Genomic DNA, 27,556 nt, shown 5'->3' on the forward strand with positions numbered 1-27,556 from the left:
TACTAAAATATAAAATTGATAACATTTTTTTTCTTCAGAATTATGGGACTGGTGGAAAAACATCTGTAGGAGAAAATACTGGGTATGTATTCAATCCAGGTCGTTAAATTATTAAAAAATAGTGAAACTTTATTACAACAAATTCAGTCCTTATCAGTAAACCAGAGCATGCATTTTAATGTGTTCTTTCTTGTGTTTGTTTTGCACAAGTTAGATTTAATGGTGGAATCTATTTCTCTAATGATTTATATAGATAACAGTGATATGTTGACAAACATCAATCCTACTTTTACGTGATGTTAGGAAATTAAGTGAAAGCAAGAAAGTTTGATTTTCATAATTGAATTGTAACAATGAAGAACTGAGATCTAACAAACCCTTCAGGGCTCGACAATAACGCTTGTCCAATAGTCCGGTACCAGAGGAAAAAGAGGTAAGACAAGTAAAAGCCATACCAAGCTTGTCCGATGGGACAAGTAAAATTATTCTGTAGAAAATAAATTTAAATAAACAGCTGCGCCATGAGCGCATGATACGCCCGACGTCTTGTGTGGAAGTTTTATGCAATAATCATAAATAGTTTCTGAGAAAGATTTAAGCAATAACCATATATTGTTTTTGAGACACGGCGGGGACATGTGAAATCCCCAACCCTGTTTTTTTTTTACAAAAAACTAAATTTCACTAAAATAAAATTTTGAATCAAAACCAAAAAGTATACAGATCTTTAGATTAATATAACAAAGAAGTGTGCAAAGTTTTAAGCAATAATCAAAAATTATTTTTGAGATAGGGCGCGACAGGTAAAAAAAACCTCCCCTGTTTAACAAAATACTCAATAACTCCAAAATAACGTTTTGAATCATCACCAAAAAGTATACAGATCTTTAGATTAATATAACAAAAAAGTGTGTAAAGTTTTAAGCAATAATCATAAATTGTTTTAGAGATACGGCACAACATGTAAAAAAACCCTCCCCCTTTTTTACAAAATACTCAATAACTCAAAAATGAAATTTTGAATCATCACCAAAAAGTATACAGATCTTCAGATTAATATAACAAAGACATGTGTAAAGATTTAAGCAATAATCATAAATCGTTTTAGAGATATGGTGCGACATGTAAAAAAAACCTCCCCCTTTTTTACAAAATACTCAATAACTCAAAAATAAAATGTTGAATCATCACCAAAAAGTATACAGATATTAAGATTAATATAGCAAAGAAGTGTTTAAAGTTTTAAGCCATAATTAAGAATCGTTTTTGAGATACGGTGCGACATGTGAAAAAAACACCCCTCTGTTTTAGTTACAAAGTGCCGTAACTCAAAAAGTTTTAATCTTATTTTCACCAAAAAGTATACAGATCATTTGACCATCATAAGAAACAACTATGTTAAGTTTCATGAAATTTGGATAAGTCGTTCTCAAGTTACGGTGCGACATGTTTACGCCGGACAGACAGACGGACGGACAGACGGACGGACAGACAGACGGACAGACAGACGGACGGACACCGGACATTTGTATACCATAATACGTCCCGTCAAAATTTTGACGGGCGTATAAAAAAAACAAGAAAAGAAGATAAAAACAAATTTTAATTTGACATGTTTACTTGCGATCGATAATTTAAAACTGGTTCTTTGACAGATACCTTATAACAGATAAAAGGCATACTATTCTCATAAACCAGTCTTATGAACAAATCCGCTCCATGTTTAATAGACAGTTTGGCACTGTTGGAGACATTTCAGGACCAAGACATGCTAGTACAACGTTTTCCTACATTATTCTGTTGCTTTATAAATAATAAATATATAATAAATTTTATTAAGAAAAACTATTTAAAAAATGCAAATGAAGAAATAATTGTCCATAACATTCAGAAAATCATATTTGATTTGATCATATTTAGACAACAATATTTTATTGTGTTTGAATAAACATTTTAATATATTAAAATCAAAGCTGATTGTAATAATAATCAATTTTTTATCACCATAAAAGACCAGAATACAAACCAAATGAGTGTAGACTGACAGGCCTACCAGACTGTTCCTGATGTGCAGAGTTTGATGAGACTTTGGCTAAAACCTAAGTCCTGTGACTAGACATGACTAGATTCAGTTGTTCTGGACTCATATTTTTCAAAAGGATATTAAGAGGCATAAATCAAATTATGTTCTATTGTTTAAATTCATTTTGTTCATTGAATCTACCTAAATGCAAAAAATGTTTACTTAACACAAAGCTGTTTTTTTTTTTGGACAAGTTACAATTCCATTCGGACAAGTACCGGGGTAAGTTTTGGTATGTACTTGTCCTATTGGGCAAGTTGAAAAAAAAGTTATTGTAGAGGCCTGCCCTTTGATTAAAATGAAAATTGTCAACAGGTCATGAAAATTGAAAATTGGCTAAGAATTAGTAAAATGGAGTTTAAACTGGTATAAGATTTTATTACTTATTGATTAGTACATGTAGAAGCTGAGCATGGTTAATTTTCACAATATGTCTGTCTTTAAATCATTTTATTTTCTAAGTTCAACGCTAATACATTTAATTAGATATTTTCTCTAAGCAATTACAGTAGTTCAGCATAAACAAAATGCATGCCTAAAGAGAGAACCATGAAACAACATCGTATGCTTCACAATTATAATACGTACCGATTATCAGGTTATCTACATGTTGATATCGTAAAATATCAGCTGCGAGACATAATATGAAGCTTTTTGTCGAGTGAGCGTAGCGAACGAGATCAAAAAGCCTTCATATAATGTCAAGCAGCTGATATTTTACAATATCAATATGCAGATAATCTGATAATCCATTTATTGGGCTATATTTGCGTGTTTCAGAAGTGTTTTCTTTGTTTCACCAGCACACAAAAGATGACTTGATAAGTTCGGGTCAAAGTTATTAACGTCGGTTCAAACATTATGACATCGCTGATATGTCCGGGTCAAAGTTATTAAGGCCAGGTCAACGTATTTGACGTCACAAAAACATGATACGGAATAATATTAAGAGCTGAACAGAGTGATATAGACAGTGGGACGACCGATTAATAGTCTTAGTCATTAGATAATATAGTTCGATTTGTTATTTGTCTTTTAACTTGAAAACAGATTTTACTTCTGTATTTAATATTTTCATTTTTTTACAGTTCAAGCAGCAGTAAGAAACCAAATACAAGTTCCTTTATAGACGTATGTTTTCATGCTGTTATTTCACCCACAATTCTGACCAATCCAGATACTGACTTCGTGGTTATTACATTTGAGAAGTATGGTGGTGGTTGGGAGAGCAAAAAATACAAATTAAAATTTGAAAGGTATGTTGAACTGTAGCTTGTATATATATTTTCTTCCATAGTGTCATTTGTTATCCTTAAGCAGCCAAACATAATTCAGCCTCCTGGCCACTGCAAATAAATTTTACCATTATTGCAATTTATAATTGTCAAAAAAATACTTAAATTGTCATGAATTTGACTCAAGCTTAAATGTATTGAAATAGCAAAGCGGGCAACAGTAGAATAAGATAACAGTTTACATTTCTTTGTTTAGTTATAGCAATTATATGTCTATCAATTTTAAGTGTTCTCAAATTTAAATAGATAACTTTCAGAAGGAAAAAAAACAAGGCACTTCTTTTTTAACACATTTTGGTATGTCATGTCATATGTCATGATTTCTCATTTCTAGAAGTTGGCATGTTTGAATTGACAGCCAAAGGTCTTCAAAGTAACAATATTGCATTTTTACAGACCAAGAGCAGATGGATACATAGTTGGCACTGTAACAGTTGCAATTCCAAAACATATGGTATCATCACAATCTGGTCCATTTTACTATAACTATGTGGCATATCATGAAGATGGCAAGAACAACAGAACTATTGAATATTTTCACAGTACATTTGGTGGAAGAGATTTGACAGAAAAGGGTTATAAAAGACCTTTATCAATACCTTTAAAACATTCATCTAAAGGTGATTCAATTTATAATTTAAAAAAAAAAAGAAGAATTATGCTGTTTTCCTTCAAATTGGGATATTTTAAGAAAATTTTAAACTGCATAAGGATTTAGGTATTGATAATTCACTTGGCAACCCAAAATATACTCCCAAAAACACTTAACTTTCACATTGAAGATGAAATTCTAATAAATCATAGTTTTGTTATATTTTTTTATTTAAATATCAAACAAAACAGTTTATTTGCCTTCACTCTACTGGATATCTTATTACCTTATAAAAGGATTATATTGCTGGGTCTCCACATGCTTCATGAACAGTTCCCAATTATTTTAAACATTTTTTTTTGCAAACATTGGAGATGGGTTTTCAGTGTTATTGTGACAATACCTAATCTTGTGTGAATCTAAACTGCCAAAGATCTATAAGAGAATATACAACCTCATCTTCCTATCCTTTTGCAATAGTATAAAAAAAAAACAATTATATTTCTATTGACGCTTACACATTTAAAAGTCAAAGAGCTATTAAATCAATTTGTCCAATTTTTTTTTGTTAAAAAGAAATGCCAATGTTGACAATTTTTTGGGGTAAGAGTTTCCTTGAAAATGAAATTACAAATTTTGGGAAACATTTATACTTTTGCTAGAAAATCAACAAAAAATTATATAAAAGTATAATATGCAAGTTAGAGCCTTGATGACTGAGTGCTCTTTATAGATGATTGAAGTTTTTAACGACCTTGACTGGGTATACAACCCTCGCATGGTTGGATAGTGCTCTTAGTAGTTCATTTTCAGCATTTTCTAGCCTGTCAATACTGAGGTTGTGAGTTGGAACTCTTTTTTGTTTGACTAATATTCTAATTGACTCAGGATTACCAGCTTTCCTGCTGGAAGTCTGTGGTTAGCTCAGAGAATTCTTACTTCCTTGTCCAAGAAAAACTGACATCAATAAGTTGATAGTGGCATTCAACTACAACAATTAATCAGTAATGTGCATTAAAATCTCAGTGTGGTGTCCAAACATATATATTCAGGCAGCCATTTAAAAATGGTTACTAAATAAATGCTTTGGTTTCCGATTAAATTTGATATTGTCATAGATCATGTTATTGGTCATTATGTCCTAGAGTCAAAATTTATTTGATAGCAGCAAAATAAGTCATGTAAGTAGACATTCAAAATACTTGGATTTTAAACAAATTTTATATTGAAGAAGATTCATAGGATATCATAAAGCTTATTATATATACATGTTTGCATGTTCCTAGATATATACCATAGTTATGATGGAGTTGTTAGAGAAGATCCAAGGCTTGGCAGAATTAAAAGCAAAAATTTTTGGGACAATGTGAAAAAGTTCTTTGGAATAGACAGCTACTATAAACTACTTTGTGAAGATGCAGAACTTGCAGTATCAGCATTTCAGCCAGATTGGCAGTTAAAATCTTTGAAAAGTGATGGATTAAATGGTGAACAAATGATTTTGCAAGTGGGCCAGATAAGGGATGGACTTAGGAAACTCTTTGTCAACGATATGTCAGTAATGTTTGGATCTGATTTTGATCCAATATTTTCAAAAGTAAGTGTATCAATTTTATGTGTTATATATAAAACAAAAATAGACCAATGCTGAAGTAAGGTTAATAAATTGATGCCTATAATAGATGAAAAGCCTGACTATAGTTTGAACTTTCAGAGATCAACATGGTAAGTATCAATTTTCGATAAAAAGTTTCATTCTGCAAGTCATTTGCTCACTAGTCTTTGAGTTTGAAAATGAGTGCTTGAAATTTTGCTGTGAAATTATTGTCTATTCTGAATCTGGGTCATACTATTTTACCTTGTCTGTCTTCAAAGCTTCTTCAAGACTGTTTATTATAATTATTATATTATGCATTTTCATATACTTCACTTATAACTTTCTGTTTACCAAATATTTGTATATATTCAGCACAATTTTCAGAGGGATTTGGAATCAGAATACCCTGCATTTTGATATGAACATTGGAATTATAAAATATAGGCTGGTATCATAAGTGAGCAGTAACTTACAGCTCAACTCGATATTTGTATAACTTTCTGCTTGCATTTAATTAAGATAGATTCTGTTTTACTTTGTATTATTGTTGCCCGCACCTGAGGGCATATAAGGTTTGAATGTCAGCAGGGTGAAGGCCTCAAACATATTTTCAATTGTGCTTAGTGTGCAATTATTGACAAAATGCCTTTCACAAATTTTTATTGCAGGGTTTTTCATCACATATGAAAAAAGTCATACATGGGCTGGACAAAATTGGCAAAGAACCAGTCAATATTGAAACAAAGTCTCTTCGCTTACTTACAGCAGTCTCTGTCACATACTTAATCAACGAATATGATGTTAAAATAGAATACAAAGAGAGAAGAATGTTATGTGAGGCACTGTTGCCGATGCCTGACTTTGAAAATAAAACATCAACAGATCTGGAATACTTGAAGAATTTTTTACCAAATGTTTTCAGGTTTGAATATTCTGTGTGATTTATTATTTGAAATAAATATTGCAAATAAGAAGGAAAAACACAATTCTCAATTTTGACATATTTTTTGTCTAACTACTTTTTTTTATGATATGGTTTGAGTAAGTAACATAACACTAAGTATCCTTAATTAGAAACATTTTACATTTCAAGATGAGTTGATATCCTAAGATGAGATTCTGTTTTTTGGATATGTTCTAAATCCAAACCAAAACTTAGAGGGATTTGTTAAATATCATTCGTCATCTTTCATATGGTGATCAGTGTCAATAATATATAATAATACATCTAAATAGCAAATCATGCAAAAAAGACATTGACAACCATACTTTTTTAAACATGGAAAACCATACAAAAATTTCATTCAAACAAATTATGAACTTTTGAATTTTTGTTTAAAATATCTCCAATTATGCAAACTCTTTTTTTCTACAGTAAAGTTGGTGAATCTGTATTGAAGTTTTCAAGAAACATTGCTGGAAAATCCTCAGACCCTTGTTGGATGTTCTGTGTTCCTGTTATTCATTTTATGTTAAATGATATAAGACCTTTTGGAGAACCAACTGTAAAAGTAAACCATAATGACAGTATTCCAAAATGGTGGGGCATTGACCAGTTTGGATATGACATTGACCATTTCAAATCACAATCAAAATGGGACAGGTAGTTATATTTATATAGGGATATGGATAAACTTGATGGTTAATGTCCTTTCTAAAACTGTTCATAATTTTTTTTGGTATGAATACTAGTGAATGTTTTAACATGCATATGTTGCAGGTATTCTCTATAAAGTTAGTCATTTTGCAGGTGTCCAACTCTCCTGGGACAGTGGTGTAACTGCACAACATAAGAACAAACTACAAATCAGTTTAAAAGGATTTGACTTGTCTGATTAATCAAACAAGTTACAAATTTCCAATCTGAGAATATTCATAGTTACTGAAAGCTAGTTTTAAGCCAGTGACAACTGCACATTTCATAAAATACCTTAAAATTTCAGTTTTACAAAATGCCTAAAACTGTAAAAATACCTAAATTTGGTAAACACACAAACATATTATTATTTTGGGAGGAGAACATTAGTAGGCTATATAGCTAGGGAGTACTTTCCATTCTTGAGCACATGATATCACTATGCTCATTTTCTTCCAGATTTTTAGCTCACCTGGCCCGAAGGCCAAAGTGAGCTATTCTCATCACTTGGTGTCAGTCCTCCATCGTCATGGTAGTTAACCTTTTACATTTTGAACTTCTTCTAGAGAACCACTTAATGGAATGGAACCAAATATGGCATGAATGTTCCTTATGAGGTGCTGACCAAGTGTTGTTACTTTGTAGCTGATCCATCATCCAAGATGGACACCAGCAGGGGACTTAGTTTAACATAGTACCCTATGGGAAATACATACAAATGTCTTCTTTTAGAGAACAACTGAATGGAATGAAACCAAACACAGCATGAAGGTTCCTTATGAGGTGCTGACCAAGGGTTTTTCTTTGAAGCCCATCCATCATCCAAGATGGCTGCCAGCAGGGGACTTAATTTAAGATAGGATCCTATTGGAAATACACTCAAATGTCTTCTTTTAGAGAACCATAGAATGAAAGCAAACATAGCAATTTTAAATCAAATTTGGCCTCAAACATTATTATAAGTATCTGTTATAATTTTTCTCTTTTTTTTATGATTACAAAACCCAAGTAGAGACAGGTGAGCGGGCACAGGCTATTGAGAGCCTCTAGTTTTTCACAGGTCAATTGTAACATACATGTATATTGTTTTTATTTAATTTGGCTCATGAAAGGTAATAGATTAAACAAATGTGAGTTATGCTTTTGAAACTTGTACATAACTGAGTTCAACTTATAAGTTTTAATTAATTTGATATATTTGTGAGATTTTGGATAAACAGCAATGAAACAGCAACCAAACAGTATGGTTTTAGTGTTTGTAATCTTAATAATTTGTTTATACAAATAGAATTTCTTTTTCTTTTTTACAGGTCAGCTGGTGACATGTTTAAAGTGTTGAATCCATATTTTGCTTTGGATTATTTATTACCCAGGACCATGATAGCATCACTAAAGCTAGAGATGTTTCAAGATGTTTTAACAACCAATACAATTCCACTAGATATTACCTTAGCTGCTCTTTACTATTATTTGAGAATTACCTACACCAACAACCTTGTGAGTGTCAGATGTAAAGATATTTAAAGTCAAGTAATACAAGTTTCTTAAGAAAATAGGAACGAATTAGTTTCTTGGAAATCGATAATTTAAAATCAGTACAATAGAAGATTTTGAAAGTATAAAGGATGTTCTTTAAAAAAAATCATGTTTACCTTTATTAAAAGTAAATCTCAGCCATTCTAGTGGATAAAACATGTTTATCTTATATCATTTAGTCTCAAGAGGAGAATTTTAATCTTCTTGAATTCTACTTCATATTATTATAGAGTTTAGTAAAGAAACTGATAAAGTTTGTGGCCTCCAAGTACCTTGATATGAAAATAGATATGTAAGTTTAATCTTATATTTACTGCTTTTGTTTTAGATATTATTATTATATTTACAGTAAATGTTTTTAAATATATACCGGTAATATAAATTTAATATGGAAATATCGCTTTCTTTGAAGGTGTGCTTAGAAACAATATTATTTCCCTGTACTTTCATAAATTAATGGTAATTTTTTTGATGCATTTTGTATTGACAATAACCAATGTGTGATAATTCTAATAACGTTAACACAAATTATTTTCACTGCACAATAATCATTAAATTAAATAATATACACAAAAACATTCGTCTGAATGATAATTAGAGTTTTTGCAGTCTATTTTTTATCAGAAAGTAAATTTTATTGAGTACATTTGTTTGCGTTAACCAACCAATATATTCATGTGCCAGTCATTTTTATACAATTTGCGTGTGATGAAGGAAACAAGTGTGGATAAATATATTCCCTATCTCCAATTTTAAAGAATTATAAGGATTAAATGCCTTTTTAAAGGAATTTATTAGTATATAAACTGGACCAAGTCACTCACAAACATATCATTAAAGTCCAAAGGACTTTTATTTGTTTGTGAGTGAATTGGTAGAGTTTATACACAAATAAATTCCTTTAAAAAGGCATTTAATCCTATAATAGACTGTTAGAGACAAATGTAATTATTGTGTACATTTTTGTCGAGCCTGCAACTTTTGTTGCAGAAAGCTCGACATAGGGATAGTGATCCGGCGGCGGCGGCGGTGTTAGCTCACTTCTTACAAGGTTTATATTTTAGAAGGTGAAAGACCTGGATGCTTCATACTTTGTATATAGATGCCTCATGATACGAAGTTTCCGTCAGTCACATGTCCAATGTCCTTGACCTCATTTTCATGGTTCAGTGACCACTTGAAAAAAAAGTTTAGAATTTTTGTCATCTTGAATTCTCTCTTATTATAAGTAATAGGATAACTATATTTGGTATGTGCGTACCTTGCAAGGTCCTCATGCCCATCAGACAGTTTTCACTTGACCTCGACCTCATTTCATGGATCAGTGAACAAGGTTAAGTTTTGGTGGTCAAGTCCATATCTCAGATACTATAAGCAATAGGGCTAGTACATTTGGTGTATGGAAGGACTGTAAGGTGTACATGTCCAACTGGCAGGTGTCCTCTGACCTTGACCTCATTTTCATGGTTCAGTGGTTATAGTTAAGTTTTTTGTGTTTTGGTCTGTTTTTCTCATACTTTATGCAATAGGTCTACTATATTTGTTGTATGGAATGATTGTAATGTGTACATGTCTAGCGGGCAGATGTCATCTGACCTTGACCTCATTTTCATGGTTCAGTGGTTATAGTTAAGTTTTTGTGTTTTGGTCTGTTTTTCTCATACTTTTTGCAATAGGTCTACTATATTTGTTGTATGGAATGATTGTAAGGTGTACATGTCTAGTGGGCAGATGTCATCTGACCTTGACCTCATTTTCATGGTTCAGTGGTCAAAGTTAATTTTTTAAGTTTTGGTCTTTTTATCTAATATTATATGCCAAAGGTCAACTATATTTGGTGTACTGAAATATATTATGATCTAAATGTCAGTCCTGCAGATTTTTTTTTACCATGACCTCAATTTCACGGTTCATCGCACAGTGTTAAGTTTTTGTGTTTTGGTCTATTTTTCTAAAACTTTTAAGTAATAGGTCAACTATATTTGTTGTATGGAAGCATTGTTAGCTGTACATGTCTGCCTGGCATGGTTCATCTGACATTGACCTCATTTTCATGGTTCATTGGTCTTTGTTTAGCTATCTTGGTTAATGTTAAGTTTATGTGACAGTTGTAATAAAGCTTTATACTTAGGACTATCAACATAATATCAATGATTAGTAAAGAAGGCGAGACATTTCAGTGTGTGCACTCTTGTTAAAAAAGGCATAGTTATTTAACAATACCAATTTCTTAAATTTCTATGTTTTACTAGGTGAGTGAGGCAAAAGATGTTAGTATTGAAGTAGTGTAATCTAAAATATTCTTACCATATGTTTATAGGGATCTAAAAAAGATTCACTTGCAATGAGCTAAAATATTGCACAGGTTGATCATTGAGGGAGGATAGGACCTTTATCGGGACTCCAGGATTATGTGTTTTTAAGCTTGGGATTTTGGGATTGACCCTTTCGGGGTAAGGGAATTCTTTTTTCGAAATTCGGGATGTTGGGATTTAAATTTAATTAAATTTGGGACCTCAGGATTTCTTGTTTTTAAGCCCGGGACTTCGTGATCAGGACCCCTCCCAACCCCCTCATCATTGGGTAGAAATAATATCTAGAATTCCAAATGTAATGAATTAGAAATTTCAAATAAACTATTTATTTATAGGTCCAAAACAGGATTTACCAATGCATTCAGAGAATATAGAATAGCAGCTGACCTACTGGAAGCAAGTCTGAAGTATCCGTCTGGAAACAGTATCATCCATCTACCAGCTACTGAGGTGTTTTTAATGGCGTTGGATAGGTTTGATAAAATTCAAGATAAACTTGACCTTAGCAGGAACACATATCAACAGCTGAATATAACAAAGGACAGTCACTGGAGGAAATATGATTATTTAAGAGTGAAGATTGTTAATTGGCTGGCTGATGAGCCTATATATAAGGATGAGTTAAAGTTTTTGAAGGTAAATATTTATAAAATTCCACAAGAGATCATTCAAAGAGGACTGCTATTGTAATGGTACAGTGTTTTTTGAATAAAAAATATCAGAAGAATCAGTGATGTGATGAAATTTATTTTTTGCCTATAAAACTTAAAAACTTGTTCTAAATGAAAAATTGTCGTATAATTTAGGGAAAATAGAGAAACACCAGCAAGATTTTTGGTATAACCAAAGATTAGTAACTTTGTTTGATGCTTAGGATATCATTCATTATTGTCTGTTTTTGTCTACTAGAGAACTATATATTTTTTACAAAATGCCCCTTATGTTTTTTTTAAATTTTATCCCCAGTTGTGGAATGCAGCACTCAGTATAAAAATTCCAGATGGTAAAGTGAGAGATTCCTTTTTGAAGACATTAGAAGAACGGTTACACAAATTACTTCAAGAAAAGGTAACAGTTGTGATATATATTTAATGTTTGTTGAACTTTTTTATATAAATAAGTGCAGGTCAACCAATATAAACAGTAAGAAATCACCATACAACCTTCAACAATGGACAAGTCCAGTTGAAGTCAAAAATTGAAAAGTAATCGAAAAATTTTGCATTTTTGGTCTAAATGACCTTTTCATTAGACTACTGTACTAAGATCAGTTTTACTCCAACCTCCAAACTGTTGTGGTAAATATGTGCATTGGGATTCACTCTACATTTAGACTACAGACAAGACATCTATCAGCATCCCTCGGTCTTCCAGGTCAAGAAATGGGACAAAAAATTGACAAAATTGATGCATATTGCACCTGCTGACCAACTTTGGTGCAAATTTTAGTGTGCAATGTTTTATTTTCATATATGTATTTGGGACCTCTTTATCTTCCATGTGCATATTCTAGTCTACAAATATGTTTAATATTCAGGGCATTGAAGAGAAGTTGATAGAAATCTACTGTATGCACATAGAATCATTTGATGGAATTGTACAAGAGATTCTTAGCAAAGTTGCATTAAAGGTAAAACAAGTATAAGTTAATTTAATATAGGAAACTTTTCCTCATGCTACAGGTTGTGAAAAAAAGAAACATTTTGTATGGATAATACAGGAAAAAACATCATTATGTGAATAGAAGCTAAACTAAATGATAGAATTGTAAAATAAGATACAAGAAGATAGCTTTCTTAATTTTTTTTCTCAGAAAATCAAAAGAAAAGATAGGATCTCGATACTATTTCCCTGCTTAAACATGAAATAGCTAATTTTAATGTAGTCCCAAAGCAAATATACGAATTCAGAGTTACCTCCCCTAAATAAGCTAATTTAAATACATTGAAAATCAAGCAAAAAATAATCTAGGTTGGTAAAGATATTAGTAATTATATGTTAAAGTCTTATAAATTTGATCATTTGAATGAAAATACACTTGAAATTATTGCAGTCATGCACAAGGCTTCCAAAAAATATTTGAGCCAGCCGGACATTTCATATCTGATCCCGATTTTAATCCCTTAAGACTTAGTCACAAAAGGTATGGTAATCAGACGGCCATTCCAATGATTGACATTACATTAAAAAAAAAAACGATTTTAAACTTTACTGATATGATATGAACTTGATGTTCGGATGTTACTGTTAAATTGGCAGTGCATCATTCAAAGTGTGCACATCAGCGTGCTCCTATCTGCCTTAGACTTTTTATTTGTGCAAAATGACATTGTCAAAAACTTTACTTTCGTTTTCAACCGGATGTTGACTTGACAACGGTAAAACATGGACCATAAGCTCTTTCCACGTTATTTCTTCAACAAAATACTTGAATTGAACGTTAGATACAGGTAACAATGATAATTTTAGCATTTTTAAAGAAATGTAGGATGCATTATTTAATTTCTCACCTGTGCACATGCGCACACGTGTTCTAGTTCATACGACGTAGTTCTGACGATTTTTTATTTAAAACCTTTTTATAAAATTTTTCATCAAATCATGTTGATAAACTAATTTCTAATAATTTTAATCTTTTGGACTAAATCAATTAGATACAAACCGCTGAAATGTAAGAAAATAATTGTGAATAAACCTATCAATTTATACGATGTCCGGTACTGAACATAGTTCACCTGTCACCTGAACAGGTAGATTATACAAATGACCGGAATATATGACCGTTTTGGAAGCCTTGGTCATGCATCAAATTTTGCTGACTAGATTAAAAATTTTGATATATTGTGCTCTGCTATTTTACAATCCGAGATGGTGAAAGACACCCATACTACCTTAAACTGGATTCAATAATGTAAATGTAAAATCAGAAACACATATGGTAACATATAGTGATAACAATAGTAACAAGATAAGTATTTTCAGTTTCATAAATGATCATAAATCTTGTTTGTAATTTTAGGCTGTCAGTAAGTGTAGCAGTTTTGACTGGAGAAATGTCAAAGATGAAAGAGGCAACATGAGACTAGGAATGCTTTTTTCCAATGTTTTTGAGAGAAGTTGGGATGTACGCAAGCTGGATGATCCATATGAAGTTCTTCATCATGCTGTTACATGGGGACCCTTCCCTACATATATGGAGATGTACTGTAAGCTGTATACATATATTTTTTTTTAATTATATGTGATTTATAAGGATACAAAAAAGTCTCTCAAAATATACCTTTTTTTTAACCTTCTTCTGTGGATTAATTTATTTTCGTGGGTATCATTTTATGTGGATTGAGGAAAACCAGCAATTTCATTGGCCTTTGATTTCCTGGTTTTGTCAATTTCTGCATACAAAGCAAGGTAGTTTTTGATGAAGTTGAAGTCCAATCAACTTGAAACATGTTTTCTATGATATGATCTTTTTAATTTTAATGCCAAATTGACCCTAATTTCACAGTCAACTGAACATAGAAAATGATAGTGTGAGTAGGGCATCTGTGTACTATGGACACATTTTTGTTTTGTATTTTGTTATATAATGTTACATTTTAGGTAATATCCCAAAAGCAGTAACTGATGACTGTCTGAAGTTGTTGAAAACATTCATGGAAATAATACAGGGATTCATTAACAAGTTACTACAAGGAAACATAGTGATTAAAACATTAAGGTTGTTAAACAGTAGAAGTGGAAGCTTTGAAAAAGTACTTATTGCTATGAAAGTTGAACATGCTGAAGCCATCATGGTAACATTATTCATTAGATTCAGAGAACTTGAGGCATTTGATAAAACCTTCCAAATTGTACAAGACTTCACCTATGTCTGTATTCACTGCAAAGGTATGTAAAGAAAAGAATGGCTTTTATTGTTCTTCACATTGAGAAACAATACAGTTCTTGAACAGATTGATTTGATTTTATGAGTAAAACAAAATGATCTTCGATTTTGGAAGTTTGAAAAGATAAAACCTAAAGTTGTCTTCATTACAGCTATTCCTAATGCATCTATAAACCTGATATTTGATCAGGTTTATAGATGCATTAATTAGCCTATTAATTGATCAACTATTTGATCTGTATAATGGATACTGTACCATCAACATCATTAACATAAGGTTGTTATTTAATAAATAAATAAATTAGGACATCAGATTCCCTTTCATCATCTTCCTCAGCAAATAAACAAAACAATAGCTAAAAAATGCATAAAAGAATCAAAACAAATGTATATAAAAAAAGGAAGATGTGGTACGATTGTCAATGAGACAACTCTCCACAAGAGACCAAATATGTATATATATAAAAAAAGACACTGAAATTAACAACTATAGGTTACCATACAGCCTTCAACAATGAGCAAAGCCCATACTGCATAGTCCGCTATAAAAGGCCCCGAAATGACATATGTAAAACAATTCAAACGAGAAAACTAACGGCTTAATTAATGTACAAAAAATGAATGAAAAACAAATATGTAACACAGCAACAAACGACAACCACTGAATTACAGGCCCCTGACTTAGGACAGGCACATTCATACAGAATTATTACAATTGTTTAATTGGTTCTCTTCTAGAGTTTGTTGAAGACTTTAGAATTAATTAAGTTATTTAAACTTAAAAATAATGTGTCTTTCTCCTTTCTATCTGTAGCTGATACTGCATATTTGGAAACCAAGCTAAAGATTTTCAGCGCACCAGATATGGTTAGTTTAAACAAACTTGTAAAAACACCATTACTAGAAAATATAAAGAATCCTGAAACTTACCAACCAATAGTCACTGTGTTTGAGCTATGTCCAGAAGAATTAAATATACTTCCAAAAATACTGGAATGTTGCAAAGGTTTACTTTTCATGAAGATTTGGGAAAAGAAGGGAATTGAACAACAGAAACAACTTGGTAGAAATGTTCATATTAATGAAGTATTTGAGAAGGTTTGGCAACCAGCACTAGAGCTGTGGAAGACTTTGAGTAAGAACTTGAAAACAGGAGATATGTTTTTCACTGATTTTGAGAAATGGTTCAAGACAAAAGACAGCAGTACTTTAGAGAAAGAGTTCAGGCTACTGGATAATGAGGGAGATACCAGTTGGATAAAAGAAAGATTATACCAGATCGAGCAGCATGGGACTATTAGGAACTGTGTGCATGGAGCTAAAGCTATTATGGAAGTAGTCAATGCATTTGATTTAAAAGGAAACTTTAGTCAAATACAAGAGATAATCAAATTGGTAAGTAACTAGTGCAAATATTATTCTGGTTCATAGCAAGGATTCAGAAATTTGTTCACAAAACTTCTGTTATTTTAAGAGGACTTGAAAGTGGAATCATATATTTAACCAAACCTGGCCATAATCATCAACAGGGTATTTAGTTTGAAAAAATTATCTAATGACTGCATGCTGTCAAACATGGTCAACATAGTCTATTATCTTGAAAACCGTAATAGAGAACGCATGGTTGTTCAACTGTTAATTGAGAGAAAATATTAATTTCAAGGAATTCATTTTCAATCTTTTCATTTTCCAGACTGGTGGTGAGGACACAGTAATGAAGAAATTGGACGATAATCTGCTGACTACTTGCTCTATACTATTAGGAATTACACAGGATAGATCTGAATGTCTGCAGGTTTTTATCAAATGTAAACCACTTGTTGATTGGATAAAAGAATCAATGCCAGGTAACGGTATTCACTTTGTATAAATTCTTTTAAAATTGTTCAATTGATTATATTCATGTATAAAAAACAACTTAGGGATTAAGGGAACTCACTGAGGGGAACTTATAAGATAATTACATGTATGTGCCGTGAGTGTCAACAGTGCTTTGAATCAGTCTAAGTATTTATATTAGGATGCAATAGCACCGTGTCTGTGTTTACATCTGGGCCAACATACCAGTAAAACCAATGCTTTATTAAGAAGTACTTAATTTTATATTTAGCTGTGACTTTATGATTATCCATCCTATACCTAATTTTGGTCAAAATGATCTATATTTCATGCTAGACTGACTTTATTATTTTAGTTGAAATTTATATTTCAGACAGTTTAAAGTTTTAGTTATTTTTTTTAACTCACAAATTCATGTAGATGTATAAGCGTTCAGTAAGAACAGATCATTTTGATGTCATACCTACTGTAATAAAATATTTTATTTTATTTAACCACAGCTGGACTTAAGGAGTTAAAAGTATTTGTAGACTTGGCGAGTATTTCAGCAGGTGAAGGTGACATGGAAATTGCCAAGGTCAACTGTTTACATTCTGCTACCACTGGATATGCACCACTGATCTTTAATTTAGAAAAAGAATGTGATACGAAGATGTTCCTGGAAAAATGTGAGGTTGTTTGGAAAGAGTTAGTTCCTAATCCTCAACTGCCACAGAAGTTGGTAAGAATTTTTGTAGGCAATGAATTATTGAGATGCACATTTCAAGTACAACCTGAGAATCAATGCATAAATGTGAGTGTTCAAAATAAAAGATTCCTGATTTTCTGTGTTTCAAGTGAACTGTTGGAGCCAAAAGTTTGTACAGCAAAATATTTGTTAATACTTGTGAATGTATGATCAAATGTCCAAATGCTTTGTGCACATCCAAACCATATTTAACTTTTTTCCAACACATATTCTGTATTGTTGATATATTTGTTTAATATTTTTTTTTTTTTTTACTTTCAGCTTGATACAACTCGACAGCTTGAATGGCTGCAATCAGTGAAGAAATCGCATGGCTCTGTAGAAGTTACCTCCCTTGCTCAAGCTGAAGCTATCAATGGAAAGGGTATTTACCAAGTTGGAAACTTAGAGAAAAAAACATTTCTGAAAATTCCAGTAAGTTTTATTGAAGTCTTAGACTTATTTGAGACACTGTTGGAGATAGTGTATTTAGATATATCATTCAGTGTTTAGGTAAAATGCATTAATGTTGTATAGGGCTCATAATGTTTGCCATTGTTCTAGAGTATATTCAAGGGAGATTATTTTTTTTGCACAGTTCAAAAGCAATGGGGAAAATTAAATACAGCATAGCAATATTATTCATATTGAACTGAACTTTTGATTCCATATCTATTTAATGATAAAAGAGTCCATTTTAGGAATGATAGTTTTTTTTTATAGAAATGATTTATTTTATAATATAGGAGTTAACAGATGTATTGGAGTTACGTGTACCAGAAGAGGAGGGGAATATGGCTCAGAGAAACCATTACAGATACGATCAACTTCACGACCTCCAATCACGTCTGATGTTAGTGGCAGGAAAAGCTGAGAAAGGCAAAGATGATGTCGATAGGTTTATGTTGGTAAGGTTATGAATGACTAATAGAAATTAACTGTTTTAAAAATTCTTTTTGGATGGTAGTATTATTTGGTCAATTACAATTCAATAAAGTCAATGAAGCACATATATGAAAAGTCATTAAAATATTAAATAAGATTATTAACTTACAATTTAATCATAAAACATACAAATTTGATTGAAGTTATTTGTTGAGAAGTAAGTGTACATCTATCATATATGTAGAACTGATCTCATAGATTTTTATTGTTTTAGATCCTAGACTCAGTTGTTAGACTTGGTAATATTTACAAAAAGCTGGTAGCTGAAGGATGTGTGCTGTTTTCTCAATGGCATGTAAAATTCCTGTGTGACAAAGATAGAAAAGCATGTGCCTTTATAAACTTTGGATTTGGTGAAGAAAGGCTTACATTGAAAGGTAGAATTGACAAGGAAAACCATGATGTCAGTTTCATCATTCCAAAACTAGCCAGATTCTTGGAGCAATGCCATGAGAAATGGCTGGACTATATTGACCAAAAACGGGAAAAGTATTACTGTCTGAATTTCTTCACAATAGATCAGATGGTGATTTTACAACAGGAACTTGTCAAGTTAGGATCTGCCCAAGAACCAGCTGCTTTGATTTATCCATTGCTGTCTGCAGTTAAACATGGATGTACAAAGGACGATCTTGTTAAAGCTATGTCTGCCGCCAAACTTGATGTTGATAGAGCTGACACTGAGAGGGAAACAGAGAAAGAAAAGGAAGAGAAAGATAACAAAGAAGAGAAAGTAGAAATATCAGATGATTTGAAAACACAGACTTTTTTCAATGAAATGACAAAATCTGGATACCCCTTAGGGTTAGCAAGAGAAGCTTTGAAACACGTAGAGGCTGATGATATAGATGGAGGTAAGGTTTGACAACATGCATGAAAAATTAAAAAAAAATAATTGGAATAGAAGCAACATGTTAAAAAACAATGTTAAATTATGGCAAAGTAAATAAGATCTTTCATGAATAAAGATGTGGTATGATTGCCAATGAGACAACTCTCCACAAGAGACCAAAATGATACAGAAATTAACAACTATAGGTCACCGTACAGCCTTCAACAATGAGCAAAGCCCATAATGCATAGTCAGCTATATTAGACCCCGAAATGACAATGTAAAACAATTCAAATGAGAAAAATAACAGTCCTATTTATGTACAAAAAATGAACGAAAAACAAATATGTAACACATAAACAAACAACAACCACTGAATTACAGGCTCCTGACTTGGGACAGGCACATACATACATAATGAGGCGAGATTAAACATGTTAGCGGGATCCCAACCCTCCCCTAACCTGGGACAGTGGTATAACAGTACAACATAAGAACGAACTATAAAAATCAGTTGAGAACTTAACTCATCAGATGGACAAAAATATAAGTGGACATGGCCGGGTTCACTTTAGTTTAAAAAAATAAATTGACATTATAAACCATACTTTCAAGTCATACTTCTAATTGATAAAATTTGTGTTGTTTAGTAAAAACCTTGAATAATTGCATGGATACAAATCGATGTCTTAAAGCTTCTCTGGGATTTCTGAAAACAAAAAGTGCAAATGATAGTATGATACACTAACCTTTAATTCTCTGATAACTGAATATTTATAATCAGGAATTGTTTGGTGTATGGACAATGAAGATGAATATGGAACAGAGGAACAGAGCATGAGTGAGACGGCACCTGACGAAGTTCCAGATTTCCATGGATGGACACAAACAGATCAGTCTCTAGCCTCTATTACTGAGGGCCTCGTTATTCAGCTCGTTGGAGTGGGATCCAGGTAAAAATTTGTTTTTTACATTCACTTTATCATGAAGTCCAAACTATAAATTCAAAAGCATCACCTGATATGAATGTTTTCATAATTGTTTGTTTTTTTCTTTTACATTTAACTTTTATCCACGCTATTGTGTTTAAAATTCACATCAAATTCTGTCACCTTGGAGGATTTTCAATTTTAATGGAACAGAAAAAAATGAAAAAAGAAAAAAAATATATATTTCAAACCATGTTCATCAAGTTTCATTTTCAATGAGGAAAATATAAATTACATCGAAACAAGCTTTAAGGGGCATTTATTAGAATACAGAAAACTCTGTGATCATGAATTTGTTACAGGTTTCAGTATGTTTACAAAAGTGTCATTACATTGAAGAATAATCATTGTTTTTAACTTACTTGTAGAGAGAACTCTGTTGACAAATTGATAAAAACCTTAGAAGATTTGTGGAAGACATTCCTAGTTTCCATTTCATCCAGTGTGTCTGATTATCTTAGTGTAGAACATCTAGGCATCATTCTTAATAGACTAAATGAGCAAGGTATATACCGGTACATGTATTTATATAAAGGAGTAAGTTAGGTAATGGTTCAATGATTCAGGATAAAAAATATTCTAAGCTGATGAAAACGTGTGAGAAAGTTTTCACATAGAACTTTACTTATTTTAACCCTTTAGCCCCCAATCCCGCCTGTAGGTGTGATGGCGACAACCATTCTTTGATGGCCCGTATGACCCTCCATAATTTTTTTGAACTGCCCCAGCTGAACTGTTATGATAGCAGGGACTTCAACCAAGCAGTTCATGGTCCATAAACTCTTCTCAGATGTCTGTTCATGAAAATATGGCACTTTGAATGCCGATTAAGGGTTACAAAATCGGAAAAACGTGAAAGTAGCCAAAATCAGGTGGGGGTGGGCATCTTTTGATGGTCACTTTGTAACTGGAAGTGACTGTAGGTATAAACTATTATCCTAAATGCATGCATAGGTGGTACAGGTACACAACGAGGTATAATATGGCCAATAGGAATCTAGTCTGTAAAATCTAGGTCACTGTTTTGTCAGAAATCAGTGAAAAGGGACATTTTGGCAGACATGACTTGACACTAATAATTCCCCAGCGAGACACTCAAGTCCCACATACTCCCAGTTAGCATGAATGGACTGCTGTAACTATAGGGTAATATTTGAATGACAAAGATACACAGTGTTGTCAATGTTCACCTCTCAAGGTCATTTTAAAATCCGAAAATAGACAGAAAATTACCATTTTTCAGTGGGGGTGGGTTCAAACCCACAAGAAAATATTACACCTCCCACCACACACTCCACCCATGCCTGCCACCCCCAAATCCCAATATATAGTTTAATAGATAACATCAGTTACAGCATCAAGAGTCTGCTAATTTGCATATAATTTGCATATGATTGCAAATTTTCGAAAATGCCTGATTTTCCAGAAATCTCCTTGGGGCGAATGAGTTAAAACACTGTTTTTCCACATAAAAAATAGACCAATGATAGAGAATTTTGCGAGTTTTCCATCAACTTAAGGCCTAGGAAACATAGAGTTCTGGACAAGCTAAATATTCAGGTCAGGTTTGTGAAATGTCACAAAAACATTATACGAAAAAATCTTTGTTGTCAAAGCATTCACTGTAAGTTTCCTCTCCAAATATTCAATGAAAATTGAAAAGCGACTTGTCTACAATGTAGGTTAGAATAATAATAGAGAAACTGAGGAAAAGCCTAAGTAATGGTTTAATGATTATAATAATGGAAAGTATGTTTCCTATTGAAATTTGTATGCAAGAATTTATTATTATAGTTTTGTAGAGACAACAATTCATATTACAATTTCAAATGTAGACCAACCTGTTTGATATTTGTTTCAGATGACTTTACAGTTAACAGGACATTACTACCATGCTTTACTGCAGGAGAACCAAACTTGTTGATTTGTAATCAAAGTAAGTCTCTTATGAAATTGAAAAGATTTTTAAAAAATATTTGGAGTCAATTTCACAAAAATACTTACCACTAAGATTTATTGTATGTATACTGAATTGACTTACGATCAATCTCAAAAGTAAAATTTTTTGGGATACGATTGCTTCCAAGCGATCTGTAGACTTATACCATTGGCTCAGGGCCATGCCCTCACGCAACCGTTTTATTCTAAACATTAAGGAACGTCTCAGATTCTTATGATTGTCTGGCTTTAAAAGGTAAAAACAAACAAAGGGATTGAACTTAAACAACTTTCCTATAATGTTTTTTTCATAATCTTCATGTTTGATATTTCACTTGACTTGTATGCGTGTTTTTAACAACACGGAAAATCAGAATTAAGCAGTATTTATATTTAGTGTTTTTATAAATTTAGAAACAAGTCAGAGGGAATTCCCCAGTTTTGATAAAAATGCTAGAGTTCTCTGAATTCCGATAAATCTATAATATCTGTCATATAAGAACTGAAGTGGAGTTTTTCTTATATACATGTCACCGTTATGAAACTGATATTTGATATTATACTTCCATAAAAAAATAGAGAACCATCTAGGTCGTTAAATTAACATTTAATATACGTTCTTGCTTCAGGGTTTGTTTAGGTAATTATGTGCATGCGTATAGTTTTCTTGACTTCAAGGGGTATTAGATTGAATGGTTGCTCTGGATTCCCCACTCAGATGATTAATTTAAAACTCATGGGATCCTTTCTAAGTACGTCTGCTATTGAGGGTTATTGTTGTTGCATAATTCCAAAACTAAACGAGACTTACCTTGGTAAAAGTTGAAGTTCAGTTGGAATTTAACGTAGTCATCTTTAGTTGTAGGGATCAGATGAGATGTTCGTGCGCATGTGTAGCTTCAGTCTTCAAAGTCGAAGGGTTTGTGCATACAAAAGTACTAAGTACAACATCACAAAAAAGAGGGAGGGATATCGGGAGGGCATCTGATCCCTACAACTAAAGATGACTACGTTAAATTCCAACTGAACTTCAACTTTTACCAAGGTAAGTCTCGTTTAGTTTTGGAATTTAACTACGTCATCCCGTTTCCGGGACCAGATGAGACTTCAAAGAGCACAAGCCCTGAGATAAGTCAAAAAGTTATATTAAAAACCTCCAAAAAAAAAACAACAAATATATCCCTCCTATATACAAAGTTCATTTACAAATAAAGTTCTATGTACTCAGAACAGCTCTCTGAAAACGTTGTTCATCTGACTCGATCGGCTTCTTGTAGAATTTAGCAAAAGTCTTTTCACTGGTCCAACCAGCTCTTCGTAAAATACATTCCACAGGAATCAGATTATGGAAAGCCTTAGAAACAACTGCTGATCTAGCGCTATGCGAAGAATAAGATTTTAAATTAATTCCTGATTTAGACATCACAGTTTTGATCCATCTGCTAATTGTTTCTCTTGAAACGGCTTTAAACGGTTTCACATAACTTATAAAAAGTTTCTGACTATTACCACGAGCTTGAGCTGTTCTCATCAAATATTCTTTTAAAACAGTAAAAACACACAATCTCCTATCTGGAGGATAAGCAAAAAGTTCAACAAAATGTACATTAAACCCAGGTCTATTCTGTTTTAATAAACCTGAATAAAACAAAGTATAACTATCCTTTCCTTTAACTAAATTGTCTAAACATAGCAAAAACAACGACTGTGTCCTACAAGCCGTGGATAAAACAATTAACATTACTAACTTCAATGTTAAATCTTTCAACGAAATATACTTTACGGGAGATAACTTCCGTAAAAAATTAAAAACTTTAGATACGTCCCAAGTTTCACTATATCTAGGTTCTGAAGGTCGCAAATTATAAACACCTTTTAAAAATCTGATGATTGTAGCGTTAGAGCCAACTGTCACTCCATTAAACATTATTCCTAAGGCTGACAATGCAGATCTTGCACAATTTATCGTACTATAACTTAATCCTTTATCAAAAAGCACTGTTAAAAAATCTAAGACTTCATTTAAAGCTGGTTGAAGTGGATCAATTTTCCTTTTACTACAGAAACGGAACCATTGCTTGACATAAGTTGAGTATTGCTTTTTCGTACTGTCTCGCCAAGACGCCAAAATGATTTTGGAAGCCTTGTCTGAAATGCCTTGGTTTTCCAAATTTTTCCTGATAACCGACAAGCAAGAAACTTTAACTGATTGTGAAGAGGATGAATCTTTTCCGTTCCTGGAATGGACAGAAGTCTTTTCTTTCGAGGCAACATTTTTGGAAAGTCTATCAACATTTCTAGTAAAACTGGATACCATGCCTGAGTCGGCCATAATGGTACAATCATCAGAACCTCTGCACTGTCTTTCTGAACTTTCTGTAAACATCTACTAATTAGAGAAAAAGGGGGAAAAAGATAATAAAATACCTCATCAGACCATAAAATACTAAAAGCATTTACAAATACTGCCTCAGGGTCAGGTTTCCACGACGAGAAACTCTTAACTTGACAATTTAATCTAGAGGCAAATAAATCATGGTCTGGAGTACCCCAAATCTCCACTAATTTATGGAAAACTTGCTTATCAAGCATCCACTCTAAATGATCGTCAATTTTTCTTGATTCAACATCTGCAGCGTTATATTTACCAGGAATATGTTCTACTGAAATCCATATATTTCTTTCAATACACCAAACCCACAAAAGTTTGGTTATTTCATTCATTTGCTTGGATTTTATACCACCCATATTGTTAACATAAGCAATTGCACTAGAATTGTCACAAAAAATCTTCACATGTATATCTGAATAATTTTTACAAAAAGCCTTCAGAGTATAAGAAATGGCTAACAATTCCAGAACATTTATGTGATAAGTTTGCTCAACATCATTCCATCTTCCTTGAATTTTTTGGTCTTTAAATAAAGCACCCCAACCTTTTAATGAGGCGTCAGTTGTCATAGAAAAATCTGGATTTTTCCTATTAATGACTCTTTTCTGACAATGTAAGTTTTCAACCCACCATTTTAAATCTGCTTTCATGGCAAATGTTATAGTCATATTTTGATCAAAATTCCCAAATGAAAATTTTAAAGCCTGAATCTTTTCAATTTCTAAATTTCTGTAATATAAATGACCAAAATCCACAGCTGAAAGAGTGGATATTAGCAAGCCTATAACATGGGCAACTAACCGTATACTAGCTACGTTTTTCTTGATCAGATTCTGACATTCTAATACAATTTTTTCTACTTTTTCTTTTGGCAACACAACTGTCATAGATACAGAATCAATAATATTGCCTAAAAAGACAATTTGTTTAGCAGGCTTGAACACAGATTTTCTTTCATGAATTATAAAACCAAGCCACTCCATTAAATCATTAGTATTTTGTACATTTTCTATGCACTCATCTTCAGTATCTCCAAGCAAAAGAGAGTCATCAATATAAGCTACATTCATATAACCAAATTGCCGTAAAGTTGCAAAAACAGGCTTCATTAACTTTGTAAAGATTCTAGGTGCTGATAGCAAACCATTTGGTAAACAGGTATATTGAAAAATAGTGTTTTTCCATATAAAACGTAATAGTTTCTGATGTTCCTCTGCTATAGGAACAGAATAATATGCATGACGCAAATCAATTGAACTGAAAAAACAATTTGGTTTCACCAATTTTAAAGCCATTTCAAAAGTGTCCATCTTGAAATGATGGGGAATAATAAATTTATTCAATTCTTTTAAATTAAGAATCACTCTATGCTCATTTGTATTTTTCTTTGGAACTGTAAAAATTGGAGATATATATTGATCTGTATCAAATTTAACTTCCACTATTACACCTAATTTTTTCAAATTTTCTATTTCGTCATTTATAATCTTTTCCTGGCCTTTATCAAAAATTCTTTGATATGGTGTGAGACTTTGAGTGGGTATTGAATTATCAATAAATTCAAGGTGACAGTGTTCAACTGTATCCAAAATAAATTTATCAGAAGTAATTTTTTGCCAGTTTTCAACATAATTTTTCAATCTACCTGCTGTAAAAGGTTTAATATCAGAGACACCCGCTAAACTTACCTGTTTAGCATAATTTACTTCCTCAGGAAACTTGGAACACCTCTCAAGTTTTTTGAACCACCTTGATCATTTGAATACTGGCCTCTACCGCCGTAACCACGGCCTCGACCACCTCTGTATCCACCACGACGAGACCCTGCACGGCCTCTACCAAAACCTCGTCCTCTACCAAAACTACCTCCTCGAGAAAAACCATTTCCTCTACCTCTTGCATTATTATTATTATTTAAATTTCGACCAAGTCTGTTCATGTCTTGAATTTCTTTCGACTTTTGATGGACATTGTCACCATAAAGCATGTCAGTGAAAGGAATTGAGGGTGAACTTAAATGATGATATTCAGGACTTAAATCAAATCTTTGATATTCCTTTCTTTTTATATTAGTCATCTTGTTATATTGTGACAGTAAAGCTATGGAATCAATCCCCAAATCTATGCAAGACTGCATTTCTTGTTGACAGTCGTCACCCAATTCAGATTTTAGTTTGCACAACATATTTAATAATTTTGTAATGTTACATGATGCTTTAACAACAGTCTCTTGATGTTGTTGTATGACCGAATCAAAAGATCTAGTTTGAGGAGAGAGTAAATCCCAAATGAGCTGATTTACTCTAGTCCTTGTAAGAGAAACACAATTCTCTGGTCTAGCTACTGATTTCATCAGTTCATTGTATTTTTCATCAGATATTCCCTCACGGAAAAATTCATTAACCGTGTCAGCTAAAGTGTCATCTACACTTGTATCAACATTATCTTTTGACCTATAAGCTTGAGCAGCAGCTTTAAAAACATTGTCACCCTCTTTGTCAACAGTTTTTTGTTTTTTAGCTGGAGGTTCTGCAACCTCAGTATCACCAACATGATCATTATTGTCATTATTATTTTCATCATAAACCTCAGGGTCTGCACCCTGGCTTTCATCGTAACCCTCAGGCTCAACGTAATACAATTCGTCGACCATCGACTTGAGAGACGCAAAATCAGTTTTTTGGGAACTCTGTTCCTGTTGCATGTTCTTCAGAACTGAAAAAACCTCAGCTAAAGTGGGCTCTTTACTAGACCTTAAGTCTTGAAGCAACAGTTCCGGCCTCGCCGGAGCTGACAATTTTTGCACCACTACTACAACTATTTGTATCGTCATTCTTTGAACGAGAATCATCACCGGATGATTTTCTTTTAGGATTTTTACCTTTTGCCTCATTTGAAGCACTTGAACCTTTCTTCAAGGATTTTGAATCAGTTTTCGAGAGCATGGCATCCGC

The 27,556-nt window shown here is 32.5% G+C and overlaps 3 protein-coding genes across 4 annotated transcripts in view; 2 read left to right on the forward strand and 1 right to left on the reverse strand.

Moving 5' to 3' along the window:
• Positions 1–42: 42 nt before the first annotated feature.
• On the forward strand, positions 43–8,727 carry LOC143081085 (uncharacterized). Its single transcript, XM_076257320.1, has 7 exons — positions 43–82; positions 3,172–3,339; positions 3,775–3,998; positions 5,257–5,567; positions 6,236–6,489; positions 6,943–7,170; positions 8,514–8,727. The coding sequence occupies exons 3-7, from the start codon at positions 3,830–3,832 to the stop codon at positions 8,725–8,727; spliced, it is 1,176 nt and encodes a 391-aa protein (XP_076113435.1). The 5' UTR covers positions 43–82; positions 3,172–3,339; positions 3,775–3,829.
• Positions 8,728–8,975: 248 nt separating this feature from the next.
• Positions 8,976–27,556, forward strand: part of LOC143081086 (E3 ubiquitin-protein ligase rnf213-alpha-like) — a 95,121-nt gene continuing 76,540 nt past the window's right edge. The window contains exons 1-15 of the mRNA XM_076257322.1: positions 8,976–9,031; positions 11,390–11,690; positions 12,021–12,122; positions 12,592–12,684; positions 14,074–14,260; positions 14,655–14,942; positions 15,755–16,335; positions 16,634–16,787; positions 17,280–17,500; positions 17,789–17,941; positions 18,253–18,414; positions 18,666–19,305; positions 20,068–20,236; positions 20,641–20,777; positions 22,134–22,208. Coding sequence (XP_076113437.1) covers positions 9,018–9,031; positions 11,390–11,690; positions 12,021–12,122; positions 12,592–12,684; positions 14,074–14,260; positions 14,655–14,942; positions 15,755–16,335; positions 16,634–16,787; positions 17,280–17,500; positions 17,789–17,941; positions 18,253–18,414; positions 18,666–19,305; positions 20,068–20,236; positions 20,641–20,777; positions 22,134–22,208 — 3,277 coding nt within the window. The 5' untranslated portion in view covers positions 8,976–9,017. The remainder of the gene's footprint in view (positions 9,032–11,389; positions 11,691–12,020; positions 12,123–12,591; positions 12,685–14,073; positions 14,261–14,654; positions 14,943–15,754; positions 16,336–16,633; positions 16,788–17,279; positions 17,501–17,788; positions 17,942–18,252; positions 18,415–18,665; positions 19,306–20,067; positions 20,237–20,640; positions 20,778–22,133; positions 22,209–27,556) is intronic.
• Positions 23,000–27,304, reverse strand: LOC143080872 (uncharacterized). Of its 2 annotated transcripts, none has more exons than XM_076256979.1 (2): positions 26,291–27,304; positions 23,000–24,596 (listed from the first exon to the last, which is right to left on the reverse strand). In XM_076256979.1, the coding sequence occupies exon 1, from the start codon at positions 27,253–27,255 to the stop codon at positions 26,305–26,307; it is 951 nt and encodes a 316-aa protein (XP_076113094.1). In that variant the 5' UTR covers positions 27,256–27,304; the 3' UTR covers positions 23,000–24,596; positions 26,291–26,304. The 2 variants fall into 2 exon arrangements, with proteins under 2 accessions (XP_076113094.1, XP_076113093.1); XM_076256978.1 differs by having other exon boundaries at positions 23,000–24,599.

The sequence above is a fragment of the Mytilus galloprovincialis genome, chromosome 6 (assembly GCF_965363235.1).
Source record: "Mytilus galloprovincialis chromosome 6, xbMytGall1.hap1.1, whole genome shotgun sequence".
NCBI classification, from domain to species: domain Eukaryota; kingdom Metazoa; phylum Mollusca; class Bivalvia; order Mytilida; family Mytilidae; genus Mytilus; species Mytilus galloprovincialis.